Here is a 25,033-nt window from a genome sequence, read left to right as displayed (position 1 = left end):
GGAAAAAAAGTCATTTAAATTTACTTAATTTGAACATGTACATCAGTTTACCACTTTTTTAACTATGCAACCGATGTATAGTCTAAAATTAATTCAGAGGACTGTTTTTTCAGTGCATTACATTATGTGAAATTTGCAGTGTTTTTATGTCACCGGACAGAAAGTCACCTACAATGCGGTGAAAAAGTATTTGGCCCCCCTTCTCAAATTTTTAAAACAAATGTAAATATCAGACAAATATAACCCAAGTGAACTTAAAATGCTGTTTTTAAATTGTCATTTAATTTTGTTGAGGAAAAAAAAAACTATTCAAAGTTACCTGGCCCTGTGTGAAAAAGTAATGGCCCCCTAAACCTAATAACTGGTTGGGCCATCCTCAGCAGCAACAACTGAAATCAAGCATTTTCTACTGGCAATGAATCTTTCACATCTCTGTGGAGATATTTTGGCATACTCTTCTTGCAGAATTGTTTGAATTCAGCAAAAATGGAGGGTTTTTGAGCATGAACGGCCTTCTTAAGGTCATGCCACTGCATTTCAATTGGATTCAAGTCCGGACTTTGACCAGCCCACTCCAAAACCTTTGTGTTTTTTAAGCCATTCAGAAGTTGACTTGCTGGTGTGTTTTGGATCGTTATCCTGCTGCAGAACCCAAGTGCGCTTTAGCTTGAGGTCACAAATTGATGGCTGAATATTCTCCTCCTTTCTGTTAAAGAACATAATTCATGGTTCCATTAATCACAACACGTTGTCCAGGTCCTGAAGGAGCAAAACAGCCCAAGACCATCACACTACTACCATCATGTTTGACTGTTGGTATGATGTTCTTTTTCTGAAATATTGTGCTACATTTACGCCAGATGTAACAAGAGACACACCTTCCAAAAAGCTCAACCTTCATCTCGTCAGTCCATATAATATTCTCCCAAAAGTCTTGGAACTCATTCAGTTGTTTATTGCAAAAGTAAGACGAGCCTTTATGTTCTTTTTGGTCAGCAGTGGTTTTTGCCTTGGAACTCTGCCATGGATGCCATATTTCCCCAATCTCTTCCTTATTGTTTTGCCATGAACACCAACCTTAACTGAGGCAAGGGAGGCCTGCAGTTATTTAGAAGTGGTCCTGAGTTCCTGTGTGGCCTCTTGGATGTGGCATTGCCTTTCCCTTGGGGTAATCTATGTAGGCCAGATACTCCTGGGGAGGTTCACCACTGCTCCATGTGAAGATAATGGCTCTCCCTATGGTTTGCTGGAATCCTAAAGCTTTAGAAATGGGTTTTGTAACCCTTTCCAGACTGATCGATGTCAATTACTTTATTTCTCGACTCTGTGGAATTTCTTTGGATTTTGTCATTTTGTGGCAGCTTTTTTTTATTATTTCGTCCGAATTGATTTTTTCAGGACAGATTCTGTTTGTCATTTTTTTTGATTGAGCAGGTCTGGAGGTAATCAGGCTTGAGTGTAATTCAGTGAAAATGAACCAACAATTGTGATAAGCCACAATTCATCATTTAACAAGGGGGGTAATTACTTTTTCACATGGGGCCAGGTAAAATTTTGTTTGTAAGTTGTTGTTTTTTTCCTTAATAAATTAAATTAAGCATTTTATAATAAGGGGGTTATATTTGTCTGATATTGGCATTAGTTTGATGATCTTAAAACAAAGTGGGGAAACGATGCAAAAATATAAGAATTTGAGAAGGGGGCCAATACTTTTTCACAGCACTGTACGTTAAGTGTGTTTATGTGAACGGGCCGATATGTAAATGCACGGCTTGAATTAAGCGGTCTCACATCGCAGTTTGCGGGTCAAAATTAGCATTTTGCGCATCAAAAAACATTGAAAAGCAAAACTACAAATCAGGTTTACCAAGATGCAACGCCAAACTGAGAAGAGAGGAAAAAAAGAAATGGCGAGAGTGTGGTAGCATTTCATAGTGAAATGCCAGGCGAGAACCCGTTCATTTTAACATGGACCTTTCTCGCCGCCGAGTATGACCCAGCATCACAGGAACCGAGAGACAAAGGTGAAGTTAACATAGCGCAAATCAGTGTGATAAATGTTAGTCTATGTTACTGACATAAAGTTAGCCCTGCGGGCTGCGGAGTGTCTCTCTTAATTTTGAGTACCGTCGAATATGTGGCTTGTTTATTAAGGTGACAAGTACAGTATCGCGCAACCATAGCGGTACATACCAGGGTGCTGTGTGACATATGGCCGGTTTGCTGCCATCTGATGGTCTGTAAGTGACAAACCATTGAGTCAAGTAAGTGAAAAATGTGGCCAGAGAGGGATAAGAGTAAAATGGATCATCATGTACCAAGAGGAGGCTTTTTCTAAAGGGAGATGAAGGGAATATGTTTATCTCTCAAGGTTTCTTCCTTTTAGTTTAAACAAAAATTAACACTTCCAAAACGGGTAGTAGTACAAAGAATAGTTGTCTTATTCCTAGTCAGTTGGTCGGAATGCACAACCATGAACCTAATGTATTAATATGTCACAAAATGCTAGCTGCTAAATTGAAAATGCACAAAGGCTGTTAATGCTTTTTTAAATATATATATATTAGTCTTATCTTTTATGTACAACGTGAATTTAAGAAATACAAACTGTTGATAAAAAGGAAGCCAATTAGTCGTACATTATTAAATCAATGTCTTATTTTCTCTTTGTGTTCATAATTGGTCTTTAACCAAGCAAAAATATAGTTTATCCAAATACTCAATTGTTTGATGGAATTTTCTGTAGGTTACTTAAGTACTAAAATATTCGTCAGCTGCAGCCCTACATTCAATTCCCCCTTTATATTGTCGTGTTTTGATTGTTTCATAAAATGCTTGCTTCGGGTCCCTGTGCGATTAAGTTGCAAAAATATTCTCCTCAAATGAAGAAATGAAAAGCAAAACTGCCCCTAGGAGGGAAAAAAAAAAAAAAAAAATGTCAACTTTATTTTGAGCCTTGAAATGTTGGCAATATTTATTCCCTTCAATTGGCAGTTGTTAACATGAAATGATTGCTTTGTCTTGCCGCGTCGCAAATGGTGTGTGCGTAGGTACGGCATGAAGGGGCCCGTGTACTTGAAGAATCGAGAGGGCCAGGTGCTCTCTGTAGGACAGGACGGCCGCTGCGAGTGGCAGAGCGGTTCTGTGCGCCGCTATTCGGACCGCATCACGACCACGTCCCTCATTGGAACTACCACCTTCACACTGTTCAACCACATCACTGTGAGTCACCAAAGCGCTTCAATATTTGAAGGTCCAGCCATAGGTTTTTAGTATTACATTGCTGATTTTGCTATATCTACTGAGGGACATCAGTATGCACCATTTAATCAGAGCCTAACACTAAGGCATAAATTGTCAAATTTTGACATTTTTATAATCGAGGTGTGATGTAATCCAACTTGAGTTCCCTGCTTTCCTCAGGTTCGGATTTGCGTGCAGTCGTCACGCTGTCACCCCGACAGTGTCAACCTTGAGCTCGTCGGCAACAGGCCACACCTGAGCATGACGCTCCACCAGACTCCGTCGCATGGCCGCAGCCAACTGGTTCAGGAGGTGGTGCGCTTAGCTGAGGGGGCGACCCAGCAGGCTCAGGAGAAGGCGAGCTGGCGGCCCGAACTGTCCAAAGAGGAGCAAGAGTTCTGCCAAAGCAAAAGCCCAAATTTATACTTACTCCTGGAGGAAATTCGAGAGCTTTCACTGATGGACCTGGAATATGCCGCCACAGCCTAGAGACTGTAGTGGAGTCTGCCTGATAGGACATGGAATTAATGAATACACAGTTTTCAACAATATTTTTTAACAGGAAGACAAAGTATTTTTAAACGTGTTCACTTTGTAATGTACATGAGTGTCACATTGATCAGGACATGTTTGGTATTATGTATATGTTTTTAGATAAATCAACCATTGTGGAGGTATTTTCATTAGGATGGTCAAAGACTGCACAGTAATGGCATTTAATTACTACTTAATAGATGTGTGGAAGCCCTCATACAACTCCTGACCTCAACTCAAATTAGACTGATACTGAAGTCGTACGCTTCCTTTGGGATCGTCAGCTAGCAGCCTTTACAAAAAAAGTGGTTTGTCCCTTGAAATTGCTAACCGGTGACACAACGTGCAGTATTTGCATTCTTATTTACTGTGGATATCGATAATACAAACTGGTAATGTTCTTTTTTATAGTCAACTTTAATTGAACAGTAATTACAACAACTTTTGACATCACGAAATAACTCCTTTTAATTACAAGATGGTCTGTAAAGATAAACAGCATCATGCATATGATGTACTAAATAAACTGAAAAGCTTCGACACGAGCATGCGGTATGTCCAAACTTTTGCCCGAGACTATATAACAAAGTACTAAACTACACATAGCATACTGCCAGAAGTGAACATTGTTCACTCACAAGCATCTTTAGATCTAAAACATATACATTATCAGAACCAAAAGCGAAAGTTGATTTGAAGCAAAATTGAGTACAGTAGTTGACATTATTCAGCATTAATCTGCTCAAGCGCCTCAGTGCTGCTGCTGGCTAGAGGGTTGGGCTTGGTCCCTGCTTTCTCACACAACATAGCGGCGGACTCGGGGGTCTTGACTGACAGCTGGGGGCAGCTGCTGTCCAGCTCCTCATCGTCTTCTCCTTTGGAATGGCTGACATATTTTGAGGTGTTCAGGGAGGACTCGCCTGCTTGCAACGATGGGTCGACTGGCTGTAAGCCTGAAGGATCACAATATAGTATTTGTTGCTACGTTTAAATGTGTAAGGGACTACTTATAAATTAATTTTTATATGGAATTTCTAGGACAAAATTTCTACCTATAGCGGGTGGGATCGGGAATGTATCCCCAGCAAATAACGAGATCAGTGTATTATAAAAAATAAAACTGGTCAACTGCACAACTCCCTGCAGTGGATATAAAAAGTCTATGCACCCCTGTTGAAATGGCAGAATTTAGTGATATTACAAAATGAGACCAACTTAAATTGTTTCAAGTTTCTACCATTAATGTAACGTAGGACCTGTACAACTCATTTGAATAAATAAAAGTAAACAACTGAGATCATATGGTTGCACAAGTGTGCACATGCTCTTATGAAGGCCTTTTCACACTGTGATTGGCAAGGCGTCTGTCGCCCTCGACTTTCCCATTTGTTTTGTATGTGCTGAGTGGACAGCAGTGCGTTTTGAAGCAACATGCAAATGCCAAAGGAATGAAGTGTTTTGGTCTCCTCAACTCCTGTGACAATCCAAAGCAGGTCCCGAGCGCACAGGCGGAACCTCAGGCCTGTGTGCTCGCATATTAGTCCGCCGCAAAGTAATATATACAATTCCAGCTGCGTGTGGATGGTGGATTTGTGGAATGGATCTAGCTGCCAGCGTTCAAGGCATACGAAACAGCCTATGGCGGCAGCAGTGGCGACTCCCCCACTGCCCTCCAGGAAAAACTCATCGGATCTATACGATTCACGTAAATGGCCTATTTCTAGTTCAAAAGGCGACTGATTTGCATGTATGTGACACTCAGCGTCGCATCCACGGATAGAAAAAGCGGCAACGCAGTGACGTCAAAAAGCTCCTCCAATGAGAGCGGGGCTGGTGCAGTGATTTCTGAGTGCTATTTTGGCTGACTTGTACTGTAAACGACAAGGGGCAAGGCATAATAATTGCGGGGTCCCACTATCCCAAACCTTGGGCCAATAGAAAAATAATATACCGACACGTCTCTGCAGGAGGCCTTCATACTCCCTTTCAAAGCTCCCTGCTCAGCCTGAAATAATCCTTGAAGTACTCTTCCTGGAACTAGAAAGCTCACAAATGAGTTTAAACTCCCAAGATCCTGCCATGAAATTAGTATAGAATCCCCACTTCCGCCTGTGCGCTCGGGACCTGCTTTGGATTGTCATAGGAGTTGACGAGACCAGAAAACCGCTTCTGCTGTTAAGAAGTAACGGTACTTTTATTCCGTTACAAAGATCTAAATGTCGCTCACTACTTTTATTTATCAATTATTCCAATTCCCTTTTTTTTTTTTTTTTTTTTTTTTTTGCTGCTGCGTCACCTCCTCCTACTTTAAATAAGTAACATTAGGACTTTCTTTTCCAACAATGACAAATGCGTAATGCCGAGTTGCGGTCCACTCAGCGGGGAAACCCTCCCGACTTCCCGCTAACCTCGTATGTCACCACTTCCAAATATGAGATGGGCGCACCCTCGTTGCCGTTGTCATTGCGCTTTGAAGCGGGGGCCTTTCACAGTAAGCAAGTGCAGTGTGACAAGACCTTAACAGGGGATGTGGCTGTCTTCAAACTGAATCAACCAATCACAATTCAATCAAAAATGTGGCATTTGAACAGGGGTGTTTTTCGATCCACTGTAATTAGACTGGATTACTATCTTTTCTTAATTTGTTTTATGATGTTTTGAAATGAAGACCCATTTACCCGTTAGCTGCTGCTGCTGCTGGCAAGCTTTTCTTCTCTCCAGGCCCTGTTGTCTGTTCAGCTCCATGCGTTGGTGCTGCTCGTCCGTGATGGAGGGGGCAGGTGTGCTAGTAGGCGCTGGGGTGGAGTGGATCGGCTCCTGCGGGTCACTGGGGAAGCTCTGACTGCTAAATGGATCGGAATCTCCCAAGATGTCAAATACAGAAGGAGCCTCTTCCTCACCTGAATAAAGAGTTTTGGGGAAAATTTGTCTCAAAGGATGTCAGCAAATATTGGGAGACTTCAGATCAATACAATATGAACAATACAATGTATAAGACCCCTAATGAAAAGTACGAATATTGGATCTCGTTTTCCCTCACCCAGGGTCACCGGGGCCCCCCTCTGGAGCCAGGCCTGGAGGCGGGGCTCGAGGACGAGCACCTGGTGGCCGGGCTTGCACCCATGGGACCTGGCTGGGCACAGCCCGAAAGGGTAACATGGGTCCACCTTCCCTTGGGGTCACCACCTGTGGGGTGGGGGCGCCATAGGGGTCGGGTGCAGTGTGAGCTGGGGGGTGGCCGAAGGCGGGGACCATGGCGTTCTGATCCCCAGCGACAGAAAATGGCTCTAGGGATGTGCAATGTCACCTCTCTGGCAGGGAAGAAGCCCGAGCTGGTGTGTGAGGTCGAGAAGTTCCGACTAGATATATAAAACTCGGGTGTGGGAGGAGTTTGGTGAGACCATGGAGAACGACTTCCGGACAGCTTTGAGGAAATTCTGGTCCACCATCCGGCGTCTCAGGAGGGGGAAGCAGTGCACCATCAACACTGTATAGTGGGGATGGGGCGCTGCTGACCTCGACTCGGAAAGTTGTGAGTCAGGGTGAGAATACTTCGAAGACCTCAATTACACCGACACGCCTTCCCTTGAGGAAGCAGAGTCTGGGGTCTCTGAGGCAGGCTCTCCTATCTCTGGGGTTGAGGTCACAGAGGTTGTTAAAAAGGTCCTCGGTGGCAAGGCCCTGTGGGTGGGTGAGATCCGCCCGGAGTTCCTAAAGGCTCTGGATGTTGTGGGGCTGTTCTGGTTAACACGCCTCTGCAACATCGCGTCAACATCAGGGAGAGTGCCTCTGGATTGGCAGACTGGGGTGGTGGTCTCTCTTTTTAAGAAGGGGGACCGGAGGGTGTGTTCCAACTACAGGGGGATGACCTCCCTGGTTAAGTCTATTCATGGGTGCTGGACAGGAGGGTCCGCTGGGAAGTCTAATTCAAATTCAGGATGAGCAGTGTGGTTTTCGTCCTGTTTCGTGGAACAGTGGACCAGCTCTACACACTCGGCAGGGTCCTCGAGCGTGCATGGGACTTCGCCCAACCAGTCTACATGTGTTTTGTAGACTTGGAGAAGGCTTTCGACCGTGTCCCTCTGGGAGTCCTGTGGGGGTGCTTCGGGAGTATGGGGTACCGAACCCACTGATACAGGCTGTTCGATCCCTGTACGACCAGTGTCAGAGTTTTTTCCGCATTGCTGGCAGTAAGTCGGACTTCCGGACCGGACTTTCCAGTGAGGTTTAGACTCCGCCAAGACTGCCCTTTGTCACCGATTCTGTTCAATTTCTAAGCGCAGCCGAGGTGTAGAGGGTGTCCGTTTTTTTGGTCTCAGTATTGCATCTCTGCTTTTTGCAGAGGAGGTGGTTCTGTTGGCTTCATCAAGCCGTGATCTCCAACTTTCACTGGAAAGGTGAAGCGCCTGCCCTCCAAATCTGAGACCATGGTCCTCAGTCGGAAAAGGGTGCAGTGCCCTCTCCAGGTCCCCAAGTGGAGGAGTTCAAGTATCTTGGCATCTTGTTCACGAGTGAGGGAAGAGATCGACAGGCAGATCGGTGCAGCGTCTGCGGACTGTATCGGTCCGTTGTGGTGAAGGAGTTTATCTACGTTTCTACCCTCACCTATGGTCACGACCCACAGCGTGACTGAAAGAACAAGATCCCAGATTGAAGCGGCCGGAATGAGCTTCCTCCGCAGGGGGTCTGGGCTCTCCCTTAGAGACAGGGTGAGAAGCTCGGTCATCTGTGAGGGACTCAGAGTAGAACCACTGCTCCTCCACATTGAGAGGAGCCAGATGAGGTGGCTCGGGAATCTGATTAGGAAGCCTCCTGGACGCCTCCCTGGTGAGATGTTCCGGTCTTGTCCCACCGGGAAGAGACCCCGGGGACGACCCAGGACACGCTGGAGAGATTATGTCTCCCGGCTGGCCCGGGAACGCCTCGAGATCCCCCCGGAAGAGCTGGATGAAGTGGCTGGAGAGACGGAAGTCTTGGCTTCCCTGCTAAAGCCACTGCCCCCGCGATCTGACCTCGGATAAGCGGAAGAGAATGGATGGATGGATGAAGTAGGTAACATAAAGCCAAAACATGTAACCTAAAGCCAAACCATGTCGCGTGAATGTATATTTTTGGATGGCCAAATTTTGGACGACCTGTCTTGCACACAAATGAATAACATCAAATCTACAATACCAAGACAGTTTCATATGAATACTTACCAATACCAGTAAAATCTTCATGTATCAGTGGCATGTCTAGGCGTATCCGTTTGAGACAAGTCTGCCAGAGGAGAAACATATCAGACAACTACCTTCCGTCAAACAACGAAGTACCGTGTATCGGTCCTACCTGCACCTCCTTTTTGGCGCCCAGCTTCTCCACTTTGTCGATGAAATCTTCAAACTGAAGTTTGGGATACAACCTGTGCGCCCAGTTCTCCATCTTTTGCATCAGCAGCTGCACGTCCTCTGCCTGGTTTGATGAATACCACACAAATCATGAAGCTCACAACGTTTCTGTTCATATATGGGATTTAGAATCTTACCTCATGCCCTTTGCCTTTAAAACAGACATCGTCAAAAAGTGTTCGCAGAGCTGGAAGTCCTTTTTCAGATGTCAACCTGAGAAGATCAGCAGTATTTTTTATGTACACTATGTTCCCAAAAGTATTTGCTCACCTCACTCAGATATGAATTTAAGTGACATTCCATTTTTAATCCGTAGGTTTTAAAGGGAAGATGAGAAGGATCGGCTGAAATATACGTCTGTCATGAACAAAATATGTTTAAGTATTATATGTAAATTACCCTAGTCATTAAACAGAATTTACACTGAATTAGTCAAATGTGTGTCACTTTTTCGCTTTCAAATCTGCCGCCCTAAACGACGACGTTGCCCTTTCAGTTTGACGTGTGATGTCAGCAGATGACAGGAAGTTGCTATATTTACTAGCTCATGCAGTAGTAGTTCAGGAAAGCGGGTAGTTGTTGTCCAGACTAGTTAAGATGCGGGAAGGTTGTGTGGCACCAGGATGGTCGAATGTGACTGGAGAGCGCGTTAGCCTCTTTAAATTCCCAAAGGACCTACAACTTAAACTGGAATGGACAAGACAAGTCCAGAGAACGGAGCCCACAGCCTACTCTCAGGACTGCTTCAAAACGGTGCCTGCATTCCAAGAATCCCTTGGATTTAGCAAGAAGAAGCTAAAAAAAAAAAATATGCAGTACCAACAGTTTTCAAGTGACATCGGGAATGTGAAGCTCGGACCAGCGCAGATACAGGAGCTTTAAAGTGTACCAGAATGGCTGCGGCGAAACCCGAAAGGCACAGGGTGAGTCAAATTTGAAACCTGGTCATATAGAGTCTCACCAAACATATAACAACAATATGAAGCATTGAATTTAATTGACACAGTGGACCCACGTTTAACTACAACCCCAATTCCAATGAAGTTGCGACGTTGTGTTAAACATAAATAAAAACAGAATACAATGATTTGCAAATCATGTTCAACCTATATTTAATTTAATACACTACAAAGACAAGATATGTAATGTTCAAACTGATAAACTTTGTTGTTTTTAGCAAATAACTTGGAATTTTATGGCTGCAACACGTTCCAAAAAAGCTGGGACAGGGTCATTTTTTACCACTGTGTTATATCACTTTTTCTTTTAACAACATTCAATAAACGTTTGGGAACGGAGGACACTAATTGTTGAAGCTTTGTAGGTGGAATTCTTTCCCATTCTTGCTTGATGTACAGCTTCAGCTGTTCAACAGTCCGGGGTCTCCGTTGTCGTAGTTTCACATTTTCAATGGGAGACAGGTCTGGACTGCAGGCAGGCCAGTCTAGTACCCACACTCTTTTACTACGAAGCCACGCTGTTGTAACACGTGCAGAATGTGGTTTGGCATTGTCTTAAGCAGACAATAAGCAGGGGCGTCCATGAAAAAGACATTGCTTAGATGGCAGTATATGTATGTACCTTTCAGCATCAATGGTGCCTTCACAGATGTGTAAATTACCCATGCCATTGGCACTAACACAGCCCCATACCATCACAGATGCTGGCCTTTGAACTTTGCGTCCATAACAGTCCGGATGGTTCTTTTCCTCTTCGGTCCGGAGGACACGACGGTCACAATTTCCAAAAACAATTTGAAATGTGGACTCGTCGGACCACAGAACACTTTTCCACTTTTCATCAGTCCATCTTAGATGAGCTCGGGCCCAGAGAAGACGGCGGCGTTTCTGGGTGTTGGTGATAAATGGCTTTTGCTTTGAATAGTAGTTTCAAGTTGCACTTACGGATGTAGCGCCGAACTGTATTTACTGACATTGGTTTTCTGAGGTGTTCCTGAGCCCATGTGGTGATATCCTTCACACATTGACGTCGGTTTTTGATGCAGTGCCGCCTGAGTGATCGAAGGTCACGGGCATTCAATGTTGGTTTTCGGCCTTGCCACTTACATGCAGTGATTTCTCCAGATTCTCTGAACCTTTTGACAATATTATGGACCGTAGATGATGAAATCCCTAAATTCCTTGCAATTGTACGTTGAGGAACATTGTCCTTAAACTGTTGGACTATTTTCTTATGCACTTGTTCACAAACACGTGAACCTCGCCCCAGCTTTGCTTGTGAATGATTTGACAATTCAGGGAAGCTCCTTTTATACCCAATCATGGCACCCACCTGTTCCCAATTAGCCTGTTCACCTGTGGGATGTTCCAAACAGGTGTTTGATGAGCATTCCTCAACTTTCTTAGTCTTTTTGGCCACTTGTCCCAGCTTTTTTGGAACGTGTTGCAGCCCTAAAATTCCTAGTTAATGATTATTTGCTATCAACAATCAAGTTTATCAGTTTGAACATTAAATAGCTTTTCTTTGTAGTGTATTCAATTAAATATAGGTTGAACATGATTTGCAAATTAATGTATTCTGTTTTTATTTATGTTTAACACAACGTCCCAACTTCATTGGAATTGGGGATGTATTTAGCTAGAACTTCGAAGTTATGTATTGATATTATCAAGTTGCTTATACTATACACTAGACCACAGATGCTAGCTGTGCACGTTTTTTCATAGCAAACAAAGTCTCGCATTGGTTCACAGTTTGTACACAAGCACCTAAAATAAAGATAAAAACCATGATCACGTCTTCTCAAATCATTCTTTGAATAACATTAATTTCAACAACAACAACAGATGAGTAAGTAATTTCATGTAGCCATCAGACCATAGTCATCCACGCACTATTCAGTGTTTTGTAACCACCCAATAGCTTCACCATCAGACTCGTCGCTGTTTCCAACAACTTCAACTGCAGCTTCACTATTGTCATCAGGCTCAAACCGTTAGGGACATAACATCATAATTGCTCCCAGTACCACGATGTTTCGATTTCAACAGAAATATCGCTGATTTTGTCGCTGAAGTCACTGGCACTTCCTTGCGTTTGTCCATGCTTGCTGGCAACGATGGTCACCGCTCCCTTTGGTGAAAGCATTCAATTGCTGACCTCACAACACGGCAGCCGCATTTTGAGATAGCTTTTTGAATGTCCAGACGGTTATTTAGTTATCATCATCAGACTCGACGAATGAATAGCCATGCGTCTGATATCACGTAAATTGCTTTCTTCTTCTTTTTTTTTCCTATATATCGCTGGGATTTTTTAGGAAGCCATCTCATTTTCACTTTAATATAACATTAGGTTCACCTTCCACAATTGTAACACCTTAAACTTTTCTGGAAAGGCTTTCGAGAAGGTTTAGGCGAGTGTTTATGGGAATTTATGACTATTTTTCCAGAAGTGCATTTGTGAGGTTACACAATGATGTTGGACGAGAAGGCCTGGCTGTCAGTCTCCGCTGTAATTCAACCAAAAGTGTTCTATAGAGTTGAAGTCTGGATTGTGCAGATCAGTCAAGTTCATCCACATCAAACTCTCATCCATGTCTTAATGAACCTTGATTTGTGCACTGATGCGCAGTCATTTTGAAACAGTAAGGGGCCATCTACAAACTGTCCCCAGTCACAACAGGTGTGCCCCAGTGCTTTGTCCTAGGGCCCCTGCTCATCATCATCATCAACCTCCTCCCCCTTGGAGCCATTTTTTTCTAAATTAGATGTTCTCTTTCATTGCTTCACAGACATCACCCAGCTTGACCTTTCCTACAAATGCAACATTTCACTTCCACACTCTTCCCCCACTTCCAGCTCATCAGATATTAACTCCTGGTTCACCTCTAACTTCATGAAATTAAACATCAATAAAATGTTAAATCTCTTAATTGGCACCAAAGCTACACTGAACAAAAATATCAACGCAACACTTTTGTTTTTGCTCCCATTTTTCGTGAGCTGGACTCAAAGATCTAAAACTTTTTCTACATACACAAAAGGCCATTTCCCTCAAATATTGTTCACAAATCCATCTAAATCTGTTAATGAGCATTTCTCCTTCATCGAGATAATCCATCCCACCTCACAGGTATGGCATATAAAGATGCTGATGACAGCGTGATTATTGCACAGGTGTGCCTTAGGCTGGCCACAATAAAAGGCCACTCTGAAATGTGCAGTTTTTCTTTATTGTGGGGGTCAGGGGGGGTCAGAAAACCAGACCACCATTTGCCTCACGCGGTGCATCACATCTCCTTCGCATAGAGTTGATCAGGTTGTTGATTGTGGCCTGTGGAATGATGGACCACTCCTCTTGGAGGCTATGCGAAGTTGCTGGATATTGGCAGGAACTGGAACACACTGTCGTATACGCCGATCCAGAGCATCCCAAGCATGCTCAATGGGTGACATGTCCGGGGAGTATGCTGGCCATGCAAGAACTGGGATGTTTTCAGCGTCCAGGAATTGTGTACAGATCCTTGCAACATGGGGCCGTGCATTATCATACAACATGAGGTGACGGTCGTGGATGAATAGCACAACAATGGGCCTCAGGATCTCTGTGCATTCAAAATGCCAACAATAAAATGCACCTGTGTTCGTTGCCCATAACATACGCCTGCCCATACCATAACCCCCACCGCCACCAGAGGCCACTCGATCCAAAACATTGACATCAGCAAACCGCTCACCCACACGACGCCACACACACTGGCTGCCATCCACCCTGAACAGTAAAAACCGGGATTCATCCGTGAAGAGAATACCTCTCCAACATGCCAGACGCCATCGAATCTGAGTATTCGCCCACTCAAGTCGGTTACGACGACAAACTGCAGTCACGTCGAGACCCCGATGAGGACGACAAGCATGCAGATGAGATTCCCTGAGATGGTTTCTGACAGTTTGTGCAGAAATTCTTTGGTTAAGCAAACCGATTGTTGCAGCAGCTGTCCGGGTGGCTGGTCTCAAACGATCTTGGAGGTGAACATGCTGGATGTGGAGGTCCTGGGCTGGTGTGGCTACACGTGGTCTGCGGTTGTGAGGCCGGTTGGATGTACTGCCAAACAGTCTGAAATGCCTTTGGAGACGGTTTATGGTAGAGAAATGAACATTCAATTCACGGGCAACAGCTCTGGTGGACATTCCTGCAGTCAGCATGCCAATTGCACGCTCCCTCAGAACTTGCGACACCTGTGGCATTGTGCGGTGTGATAAAACTGCACTTTTCAGAGTGGACTTGTGCCTATGGCACACCTGTGCAATAATCATGCTGTCTAATCATTATCTTGATATGCCACAACTGTGAGGTTGGATGGATTATCTCGACGAAGGAGAAATGCTCACAAACACAGATTTAGACAGATTTGTGAACAATATTTGAGGAAAATGGCCTTTTGTTTGTAGAAAAAGTTTTAGATCTTGGAGTCCAGCTCACGAAAAATGGGAGCAAAAACAAAAGTGTTTATATTTTTGTTCAGTGTACATTATCCAATATTGACAGCTTTTCCATTGTAGTTGGTTGCTCCAGATTCTAATCTTCACCTCAGGCTAAGAGTCTGGGTCTGAGTCCGAGCAGAGCTTTCAGTCATTCTGCTCCCCAGCTCTAGAACTCTCTGTCACCTGACCTCAGCAATTCAGACTCTCTCATTACTTTCAAATCCAAACTTAAAGGTCCCGTATTTTGCCAAACCAACTTTTTCTAGTATTTGGGATGTAATATTGTAAAGTACACCCGAGACCTGTAAACAAGTAAACCAGATATGCCAACTTCCTCGCACACCATTCTCCAGGCCTGCTCTTTTTTTGTGCTGTCCCAGTATTAGAAGCAGGAGTTATCAAAATGTTCCAGGTGCCCACAAACAGCACGATCATTTTATGCTCCATTTTTACTGTATAGGACGTTGTGTGTGACGCAGTATATTCTCGACACAGATTGGCTATTGCGACGCAACGTCACGTGAATTTGAGTTGAGTGGCTGGGTACCAACCACGCAGTGGGCAGGTACTTGACTAATGAGCAGTGTAACTACGTCACGACGACGCCTGATTATTTCTGATTGGCTGATTTTCTTGCCTTTTGCATTTCATCAACTTTATCATACAGTCAACAAACTGTCAAACAAACCATGTCACAGACTCATTTCGACCTATATTATGCGTAAGAGTGGAAAACATTTGGATTTTGATGGTATGGGACCTTTAATATTCATAGGCAGGGGTGCACATACTGTAAGTGGTGCGTATGAGCACTGAAAAGATTGAAATCACACTCTGCTGAAGTGGATACCAATTCCATTCCCTTGCATACCAAATATTTTGCAGTCTTTTTTTCATCATTTTTTAGCAGTCGACGTGGGCCTCAAGTAGTTTTGTCTTTGACAAAAAATTCCTTCTAACGAACGAACGAATGATTCTTTTGAGTGAACGTGCTGAATAGAACCACTTGATGAACTGATTCGTTTCTTTTCAGTTTATTTGAGCTTAGCTACGAGCCTGTGGCGCACTTCACGGAAAATGCCGCAACAGTGGCCGAGTGCACAGTGAACACCAACAAAGGGAGGCTTCATATGGCGTCTCGGTCTTCTTGCACAGCAGCTATGACGCTCCGTCAATATATGTCTTTATGTGAAACCAGACCATGGTGGTGCAAAAAAAGACTGCTGACCAAGAGAAGTGCGCCAAATCCGCTGATCGCACAGTCCCATGCTGAAAATAAGTGCATACTGTATCCTCCAATGGCTGGCTGTCGGCCAGTGGCGGTGCTTGCTTGAATGGCGCCCTTTGCGAGACCACTCAATGGCTCCACCGCAGCCCCCACCCTCATCTCCCTCCAGATTCTCCTCCAACCCACATCATTCCTAATGGCAGTGTGGGTTGGCACAACTACAGTCCTCCCCCATTTGGCACAATTGGATGGATAGAAATAAATGACATGACAATATAAAATAAGTATCCATCTATAAGTATATGAATACAGTACAGTATACAAGGTATGAAATAATATGAGTCTAAAAGAATGTCCATTGCTACAGATACATTGTCACCTCTACCTTTGCCCTACGTCGCATCTCAATGTAGTCCTTTCCACTCTCCTCGGTCCTCTCGGTTTCACTTCTTAGCTAACCTCTTGTATGATTTCCTGTACTGTGAGGTTCCACCACCAAGTCTCCTTCTGTCCTTTCTTGCCAGAAGAAACACCAAGTACCCTGATGACCTTGGTTGTAGTGGTCCAGTCTTCTTGAAGCTCCTCCTGTCCACGAGAGCCTGTCTCACCTCTTCCCGAAAAGCCGCACAATAATATTCCTTTCTCAGCTTCCACCACATGGTTCTCTGCTCTGCCTTTGTCTTCTTAATCTTCCTCCCCACCACCAGAGTCATCTTACACACCACCATCCTATGCTGTCTAGCCCCACTCTCCCCTAACACTACCTTACAGTCGGTAACCTCCTTCAGATTGCATCGTCTGCACAAGATGTAATCCACCTGTGTGCTTCTACCTCCTCTCTTCTAGGTCACCCTACGTTAATGCCTTGTCTGGAAAAAAAGTGTTCACGACAGCCATTTCCATCCTTTTTGCAAAGTCTACCACCATCTGTCCCTCCAAGTTCCTTTCCTGGATGCCGTACTCACCCATCACTTCTTTATCACCCCTGTTTCCTTTACCAACATGTCCATTACAATCGGCACCAATTACAACTCTCTAACTCTTCCTTTAAAATAATTCGTACTCCATTTCTCTTCCCATCTAAACCATGGTAAAATAATTTAAACCCTGCCCCTTAACTTCTAGCCTTACTGCCTTTCCACTTGCTCTCCAGGACACACAATATATCAACCTTTCTCCTAATCATCATGTCAACCAACTCCCGAGATTTTCCTGTCAAAGTCCCAACATTCAAAGTCCCCACATTCAATTCTAGGCGCTGTGCTTTCCTCTTCTCTTTCTGCCTAAGAACCCGCTTTCCACCTCTCCTCCATCTTCGACCCACAGTAGCTGAATTTCCACCGGCACCCTGCAGGTTAACGCTGCCGGGGGCGGACGTTGTTAGCCCGGGCCACGACCGATCCGGTATGGAATTCTGTAGATGACCACTCATATTTGTTTGCCAAAGTTTTAAACTGGATGCCCTTCCTGTATGTATGATGGCGCCTGGTATGTAAGATGGCGCCTACCAGTGTGGTCGCCTCGGTAACGCGCTCTCTAGTATTGTCTTTGTTTTTGTGTTTTTTGTGTTTTTCGTCCGTCTTTGGAGACCTTACACGACTCACTTACACAAGGGGAGACCTGCTAACCATCAAGGAGTCTACTCCGGACTTTCTGTCACCAACTTTCGAATATCCGCTCAGTTTTTTCCCCGAGTTACTCACCGGAGCGGCGTCCGCGGTTTTCGCCGCATGGAGACGGAAGCGGCGCCACAGAGGGAAGCGAGCCGGCATTCAGGTGAAACTCCGCAAGAGAGGACACAGATTGGCGTTCCCGTCGATCCACCTCGCGAATGTACGCTCCCTACCCAACAAAATGGACGAGCTTCATCTTCTGTTAAAGACCAGTAAAGACTTCGGGCGTTCCGCGGCCATGTGCTTCACGGAGACCTGGCTCGGCGACGCTGTATCCGATGGCGCCGTTATGCTTCCCGGTTTCCACATTCATCGAGCGGACCGCGACATGGAAACATCGGGGAAAACAAAGGGCGGCGGGATATGCCTCTATATCAACGAAAAATGGTGTACGGACATCACGGTGCTCAGCACACACTGCAGCCCGCATTTGGAGGCGCTATTCTTAAACTGTAAACCATTCTACTCCCCACGTGAGTTCGCATCATTCATTCTCGCTGGTGTCTATATTCCGCCTCAAGCTAACACGAACGCCGCATTGCTAACGCTCGCCGATCAAGTCAACAAAATTGAAAAAAAACACCCAGACTCACCCCTCATTATTCTCGGGGACTTTAACAAAGCTAAACTCAACCACGAACTCCCTAAATACAAGCAGCACATCGACTGTCCTACCAGGGAAAATAATACTTTAGACCACTGCTACACCACGGTAAAAAACGCATACCGTGCTATACCTCGTGCAGCCCTGGGCTCGTCTGATCACTGCTTAATTCACTTAATACAGACGTACAGGCAAGAACTTAAATGTGCGAAGCCTACAGTGAAAACAGTCAAAAAGTCAAGATGGAACTTCAAAGCTGCTTAGACTGCACAGACTGGAGTGTCTTTGAAAATTCAGCTGGCAGCCTGGATGAATATACGGACACTGTCACATCCTATATCAGTTTCTGTGAAGAGGTCTGTGTACCAACAAAATCATTTCGCACATTCAACAACAATAAGCCGTGGTTCACTGCTAAACTTAAGCAGCTTCGCCAAGCTAAGGAGGACGCATATCAGAGCGGGGACAGGGCCCTGTATAATCGAGCTAGAAACCAGCTGACCAAAGAAATTAACATTGCAAAGAGGATCTATAGAGCAAAGTTGGAAAAACAGTTTAGCGCAAACGACTCTAAATCAGTCTGGCATGCATTCCAGTCGCTGACTAATTACAAGCGACGATCCCCCCAAGCTGAGAACAATAGCACACTAGCCAACGACTTGAATACCTTCTACTGCAGATTTGAAAAGGACAGTTTCACACCACACACCAACCCGGCCGCACCCGCGACCACAATCACACCTCTGACCTCTGCGTTAACCATCCATGAACAGGATGTGAGACGCATCTTCAAACAACAAAAGATTAACAAAGCGGCAGGCCCGGACCACGTGTCCCCATCCTGCCTCAAAGTCTGCGCGGACCAGCTCGCGCCAGTCTTCACTCAGATCTTCAACAGATCACTGGAAATGTGCGAAGTTCCATCCTGTTTCAAACGCTCCACCATCATCCCAGTCCCCAAGAAACCTGCAATCTCGGGTCTGAATGACTACAGGCCTGTCGCTTTGACATCTGTGGTCATGAAGTCCTTTGAACGTCTCGTGCTGGACCACCTCAAGAGTGTCACAGGTCCCCTGCTGGACCCCCTGCAGTTTGCCTACCAAGCGAACAGATCTGCGGATGATGCAGTCAACATGGGACTGCACTTCATCCTAGAACACCTCGACAGTGCAGGGACCTACGCGAGGATCCTGTTCGTGGACTTCAGCTCAACGTTCAACACCATCATCCCTGAACTCCTTTCATCCAAGCTTCTCCAGCTCAGCGTCTCACCTGCCATCTGCCAGTGGATTTACAGCTTTCTGACGGGCAGGACACAGCAGGTCAGGCTGGGGGAGGCCACCTCATCCACACGCAGCATCAGCACCGGGGCGCCCCAAGGTTGTCTCCTCTCTCCGCTGCTCTTCTCTCTCTACACGAACGACTGCACCTCAGCGAACCCGACTGTCAAACTCCTGAAGTTTGCAGATGACACCACTGTCATTGGCCTCATCAAGGACGGTGACGAGTCTGCATATCGACAGGAAGCGGAGCGGCTGGAGCTATGGTGCGGCCGACACAACCTGGAGCTGAACACGCTCAAGACTGTAGAGATGATCGTGGACTTCAGGAGGCATCCTTCGCCACAGCTGCCCCTCACGTTGTCCAGCTGCCTTGTGTCAACCGTCGAGACCTTCAAGTTCCTGGGAATTACAATCTCCCAGGACCTGAAGTGGGCGACCAACATCAACTCCGTCCTCAAAAAGGCCCAGCAGAGGCTGTACTTCCTGCGGCTTCTGAGAAAGCACGGCCTGCCACCGGAGCTGCTAAGACAGTTCTACACAGCGGTCATCGAATCAGTCCTGTGTTCTTCCATCACAGTCTGGTTTGGTGCTGCTACAAAAAAGGACAAACTCCCACTGCAACGGACAATCAAAACTGCTGAAAGGATTGTCGGTACCCCCCTACCCACCCTTGAGGACTTGCACGCTGCCAGAACTAAGACAAGGGCTTGCAAAATCCTCTCGGACCCTCCCCACCCCGGTCACCAGCTCTTCCAGCTCCTTCCCTCAGGTAGGCGCTACCGATCAATGCAAACTAGAACTAGTAGACATTCCAACAGCTTCTTCCCTCTTGCAATCAACTTCTTAAACAGCTAACTTACTATTCCATTACAACAAGCTGGCAATTTTTTGACTTGAGTTCGTTGTCACATTTCTGTGGGGCCAATTATGTATTACTCGTGCACTCACTGTAGTTGTCTCGCCGTGCTGCACTATTTGCATATAATGGCCACTCATGCCAGAGTAGCATCTGCTCCATTTGCACACTGATTGAGGAGTATCTGTAACATTTGCACAACCATTGTCCCAGATTATCGCACTACTCGTCACTTTAAACCGCATACACTCCTTGAAGTCTCAGTGCCCTTTTGCACAATGGTCATTGCACCGGACTATTGCGATATTAGCCATTAGCCATATTATTGTTGTTTGTTGTTGTTTTTTGTCAATGTCTTTATGTCTCCAAAGTGTTCTGTAAATTGACTGTCTGTTGTACTAGAGCGGCTCCAACTACCGGAGACAAATTCCTTGTGTGTTTTGGACATACTTGGCAAATAAAGATGATTCTGATTCTGATTCTGACGCAACCCTCTGCATTTATCTGGGCTTGGGACCGGCCCACAGTTTGCACTGGCTAGTGCCCCCCCATAGGGCTGCATTCAGAAAAGTAATGATTATATTTCCTGTTAAAAAAGGCTGCTTTACTTGTAGATTTCATGGGCTTTTCATTCTTATTGGTTGGTTCTTGGTTTACTCACTGCTTGTGTCAACTCGTGTCAGTGAGAATGATATGTTGAGTATGATTCTGAACCCAGATCAGAATCAGAATTATAATTATTTTGACGTCCATTGATCCTATGTTATTTTGTTCTCAACAAATTACACTGTGTTATCAATAAAAAAAAGATTTTCAACTAGAATATTTCAATCAGATATTGTTTCTTAAGTGTTCCCATAAAGCCAACCCACCACCCCAAGCCTGAGTTCTCAAGATACACACAAACAGGTTGGGTGGCTTGGTTTCGAATCAGGAAATCCATCTGATTTAGGAGAGTTTACATGAGACAAGAGTATGCTATGCCCACTGCATACTACTACCACTATACCCAAAAATGTTGTTCAGGTGAGCTATACAGGACTACATAAGGGGGATAACAACCTGTGGGGGTCCAGTTTGGGCTGTGGTCTCTTCACTCCTTTCCTTTTGGCAGCAGGAACCTCAGCAAGCTTGGACACCTCACCAGCTTCTTCATCTGCATGAACAGCAAAACACGGTAATGGAGGACATGTGGTTCTTATCACTTGGGCAAGTAATGGCCACAATTTGGATATGAAAGGCAGCTTGTGTGTTGCTTCTCACCATTTCCAAAGGGGCCTCCTCCCTGGCCCGGGGACAGAGGTGGAGGGAAAGGGGAGAACATCTCGACGCTGTCATTTTGAAGCATTTTAACCATAATGTCGAGTCCCTGTAGAAAATGTCAAATGTGTGTGAGCAATTACTTTTTTGTCATGTTAACATTTTCTTTAAACGACTTAAAATATTTTGCACTTTTCCCAAAGTGCGCATGGGGAAACTCTTGTAACTTGGTCCACTTCCTAGGCTAAACTAAGCTGTACTTTTTTTAGACACGGCTTTGGTACCAGGTTGTGGCATCTTAGATACAGAGCACATGGGCCTCTGTATAAGGGGAACAGAAAATGAAATATTTTGGGGAACACAAATCGTCAGTTTCATGTAAGTGGTCTGGTTCTGTGTGCGGTGCTGCAAAAAAAAATATTTAAATGAGTGTGAATTGAATTTCCCTTGAGGGATTATAAGTACAGTATCATGCAGTAGTTCTCCACTTTTGACACCAAATACCACCTCAAAAAATACCATAATTAACAACATTAAAATATAGTACCATAGTTCAGTAGCAATGTCTAAACATAAGCAAGTTTATTGGAACGTACACAAATATCAATACAGGGTATGGGGACAAGGGATAGATGTAGAGCATGTACTATACATGTATTTGTGTAATGGGTAGAACAATTTTGTTTGTAAAAATGTAATGGTGTGATTGTAGTATATGTGTACTGGTATTTTATGGGTATGTGTGTGGAAACGATGCATATATGATAGTATGTATATTGTTGTGTGTGTATTTTAGATTGCACTTAATGGCTAATTTAGGTAATGGTGAAGGGGTAGGATTCAAATAAGGTTTAACTTCTTCCTACTCCTATTGTAGATTTTCATTTCAGTTTTTAACTGCATGTTTGAAATGCTCAGTCAATCAATTGTAGGCCCAAGTGTGTAAAAAGGAGGTAGGGGATTTAGTAGTTAAACAGTATATTTAATATTATTGTAAGCACATAACATGAAGCAGTTTGAACAAAGACAGTGCTTAAATATAGGGGGGAACTAAAATAATTCATTTAAAATATATTGCACACAACAACAAACAAACAGTTCTAAAAGAATAAATGCAAATGTCTTCTACTTGGAAGTTGTACTGGATTAAAAAAAACAACACTAACATTATCACAGTGTGAAGATTTACTTCGGTGATTCTTTCGCACACCACTACAAGGATCCCACATACCTTTCCCTCAAGTGGTTCAACACAGCGAATCACTGAGTATAATGAATTCAGAATTACTGTTCAGCTTCAAAGCTAGTCACTTGGTCACACATACAATACGCTATACAAATACAGTGTAAAAGCACACAAAACGATCATCAAATATAGTTACAAAAACTCCACATTAACACAAAGCTCTCACCATTCAAAGAAAACATGACTACGTTTTTTTTTATTAGGTTGGTTTTTGTTTTTATTTAAGAGTGAAAATGGATAATTTGTCACAGCTGTTACAGATATCTTGCCAATAGGATGTTTCCAAGTTGGTGTTGGGTTAGAGGATCAAGGTGGTAATTCCTTCCTGCGTGCGAGAGAATTCCCCGATGCCCACGGACAGTATGTGGGAATTCAGACCTGTCCGTAGTTGAACCGCGAAACTTAGGTTACTTCCTGTGGATCACGTCGATCAAACTGAGTGGATAGGCCTTGTGGAATCGGGATCTTTAGGACCTCATCCAAGTATGCGGCAGGATTTGGCAACACCTTATCAAAAATTAGGTCTAACAGTTCCTCGACATAATCTGAAAAGCAGAAAAGATACATATATTTGAAACTGTTCACTAACCCTGTGGTGTTGTCATAGTTCTGCACATTTTTCACTTACACTGTTTTAATTATTACATCTATTTATTATGAAGGCCATCTGAACACAATCGTTTGTATTTTTCACTTGTATGATGATGGTTGGCACATTTTTTAAAAGTGTGTAACACTTGAAATGCAATGTTGGCTCTGCTTTACCTGGTTCAGTTGTGCATTCCCCTTCCTCAACAGCTGATGTTGCTTGAAGGCGCCCAGCATTTTCATTGAAGTGCAATGCCGCGAGGTAGAGTCTTGGGAAGACAAAAAAAAAATCATTAGACACGATGGAAATTGTGTGTGCATATATTATATATACATACACACACACACACACAGTACATAGGCAGTGTAGATACATACATATACAGATACATAAATATAAACTATGTACAGGTGCATCTCAATAAATTCCACCAATGTAGAAAAGTTAATTTCAGAAGTTCAACTTTATTTAACTAAAATATTTTCGAGATGGCCAATTCCTAACCAATTTCTGTATTAAAAATCATTGATTGTTTATTTAGTAATATTAAATTTGGGGTTTTCCCTAGCTGCAGGCCATAATCAAACTTATGAAGAAGAAAAAACAAACAGTTGACTCTGAGTAGTGAATTTATATTACATACAAGTTTCACTTTTTGAAGTGAACTACTGAAATGAAGTTTTCCACAATATTCAAATTTCTTGGGTTGCACATGTAATATACACACTGCCCTTGAAAAGTATTTGAACATAGCTTATTAAAAATTGTAGCTTACCTGCATAACATTCCTAGAAAAGGAAAGAAAACATTCTTGGGTGCAAAACACAGAATGACGTTGTGAAAAGCCTCCAGGGATGATGTCTGGTAGTGAGGGCTCAGCTTTTGCACATCTTTCAGAACTCTCTCATTGGTCAACACTTTTTCCAATCTACAGAAGACTGGCGTTCCTGGAAATAAAAAAAAAACTTTTTGTATGAACTGAAGAATTTTTTTTTTTTTTTCGAGAGAGAGAGAGAGGGGGGGGGGGGGGGGGGACGACAACACAATCACATTTTCAAGTGCAAATTTCATTGTTAAATGTACGTAAAGCTCAAAATCCTTATAACGATCCCCCCAACCTGAGAACAATAGCACACTAGCCAACGACTTGAATACCTTCTACTGCAGATTTGAAAAGGACAGTTTCACACCACGCACCCACCCGGCCGCACCCGCGACCAAAATCACACCTCTGACCTCTGCGTTAACCATCCATGAACAGGATGTGAGACGCATCTTCAAACAACAAAAGATTAACAAAGCGGCAGGCCCGGACCACGTGTCCCCATCCTGCCTCAAAGTCTGCGCGGACCACCTCGCTCCAGTCTTCACTCAGATCTTCAACAGATCTCTGGAAATGTGCGAAGTTCCATCCTGTTTCAAACGCTCCACCATCATTCCAGTCCCCAAGAAACCTGCAATCTCGGGTCTGAATGACTACAGGCCTGTCGTTTTGACATCTGTGGTCATGAAGTCCTTTGAACGTCTCGTGCTGGACCACCTCAAGAGTGTCACAGGTCCCCTGCTGGACCCCCTGCAGTTTCCCTACCAAGCGAACAGATCTGCGGATGATGCAGTCAACATGGGACTGCACTTCATCCTAGAACACCTCGACAGTGCAGGGACCTACGCGAGGATCCT

At 44.2% G+C, this 25,033-nt stretch overlaps 2 protein-coding genes across 6 annotated transcripts in view; one reads left to right on the top strand and one right to left on the bottom strand.

Annotated features, from left to right (window-relative positions):
• The window catches only part of dis3l (DIS3 like exosome 3'-5' exoribonuclease), a 69,778-nt gene extending 65,456 nt beyond the window's left edge, over positions 1–4,322 (top strand). For 3 of the 4 annotated variants that reach the window (XM_061766231.1, XM_061766230.1, XM_061766233.1), the window contains 2 exons: positions 3,051–3,222; positions 3,424–4,322. In XM_061766231.1, coding sequence (XP_061622215.1) covers positions 3,051–3,222; positions 3,424–3,732 — 481 coding nt within the window. In that variant the 3' untranslated portion in view covers positions 3,733–4,322. Of the gene's footprint in view, positions 1–3,050; positions 3,223–3,423 lie in introns of those variants that run through there. The other variant, XM_061766232.1, reaches the window with a different exon arrangement.
• Positions 4,176–25,033, bottom strand: part of LOC133474470 (TIMELESS-interacting protein-like) — a 32,902-nt gene continuing 12,044 nt past the window's right edge. Inside the window, exons 2-8 of one of the 2 annotated variants that reach the window (XM_061766235.1) lie at positions 21,522–21,627; positions 21,321–21,414; positions 9,305–9,380; positions 9,109–9,231; positions 8,979–9,039; positions 6,456–6,677; positions 4,176–4,730 (exon numbers count right to left, since the gene is read on the bottom strand). In XM_061766235.1, coding sequence (XP_061622219.1) covers positions 4,501–4,730; positions 6,456–6,677; positions 8,979–9,039; positions 9,109–9,231; positions 9,305–9,380; positions 21,321–21,414; positions 21,522–21,615 — 900 coding nt within the window. In that variant the 5' untranslated portion in view covers positions 21,616–21,627 and the 3' untranslated portion in view covers positions 4,176–4,500. Of the gene's footprint in view, positions 4,731–6,455; positions 6,678–8,978; positions 9,040–9,108; positions 9,232–9,304; positions 9,381–21,320; positions 21,415–21,521; positions 21,628–22,124; positions 23,310–23,529; positions 23,622–24,128; positions 24,301–25,033 lie in introns of those variants that run through there. The other variant, XM_061766234.1, reaches the window with a different exon arrangement.

Source organism: Phyllopteryx taeniolatus, chromosome 2 (genome assembly GCF_024500385.1).
Source record: "Phyllopteryx taeniolatus isolate TA_2022b chromosome 2, UOR_Ptae_1.2, whole genome shotgun sequence".
NCBI lineage: Eukaryota > Metazoa > Chordata > Actinopteri > Syngnathiformes > Syngnathidae > Phyllopteryx > Phyllopteryx taeniolatus.
This window is presented reverse-complemented; position numbering and strand designations above follow the sequence as displayed.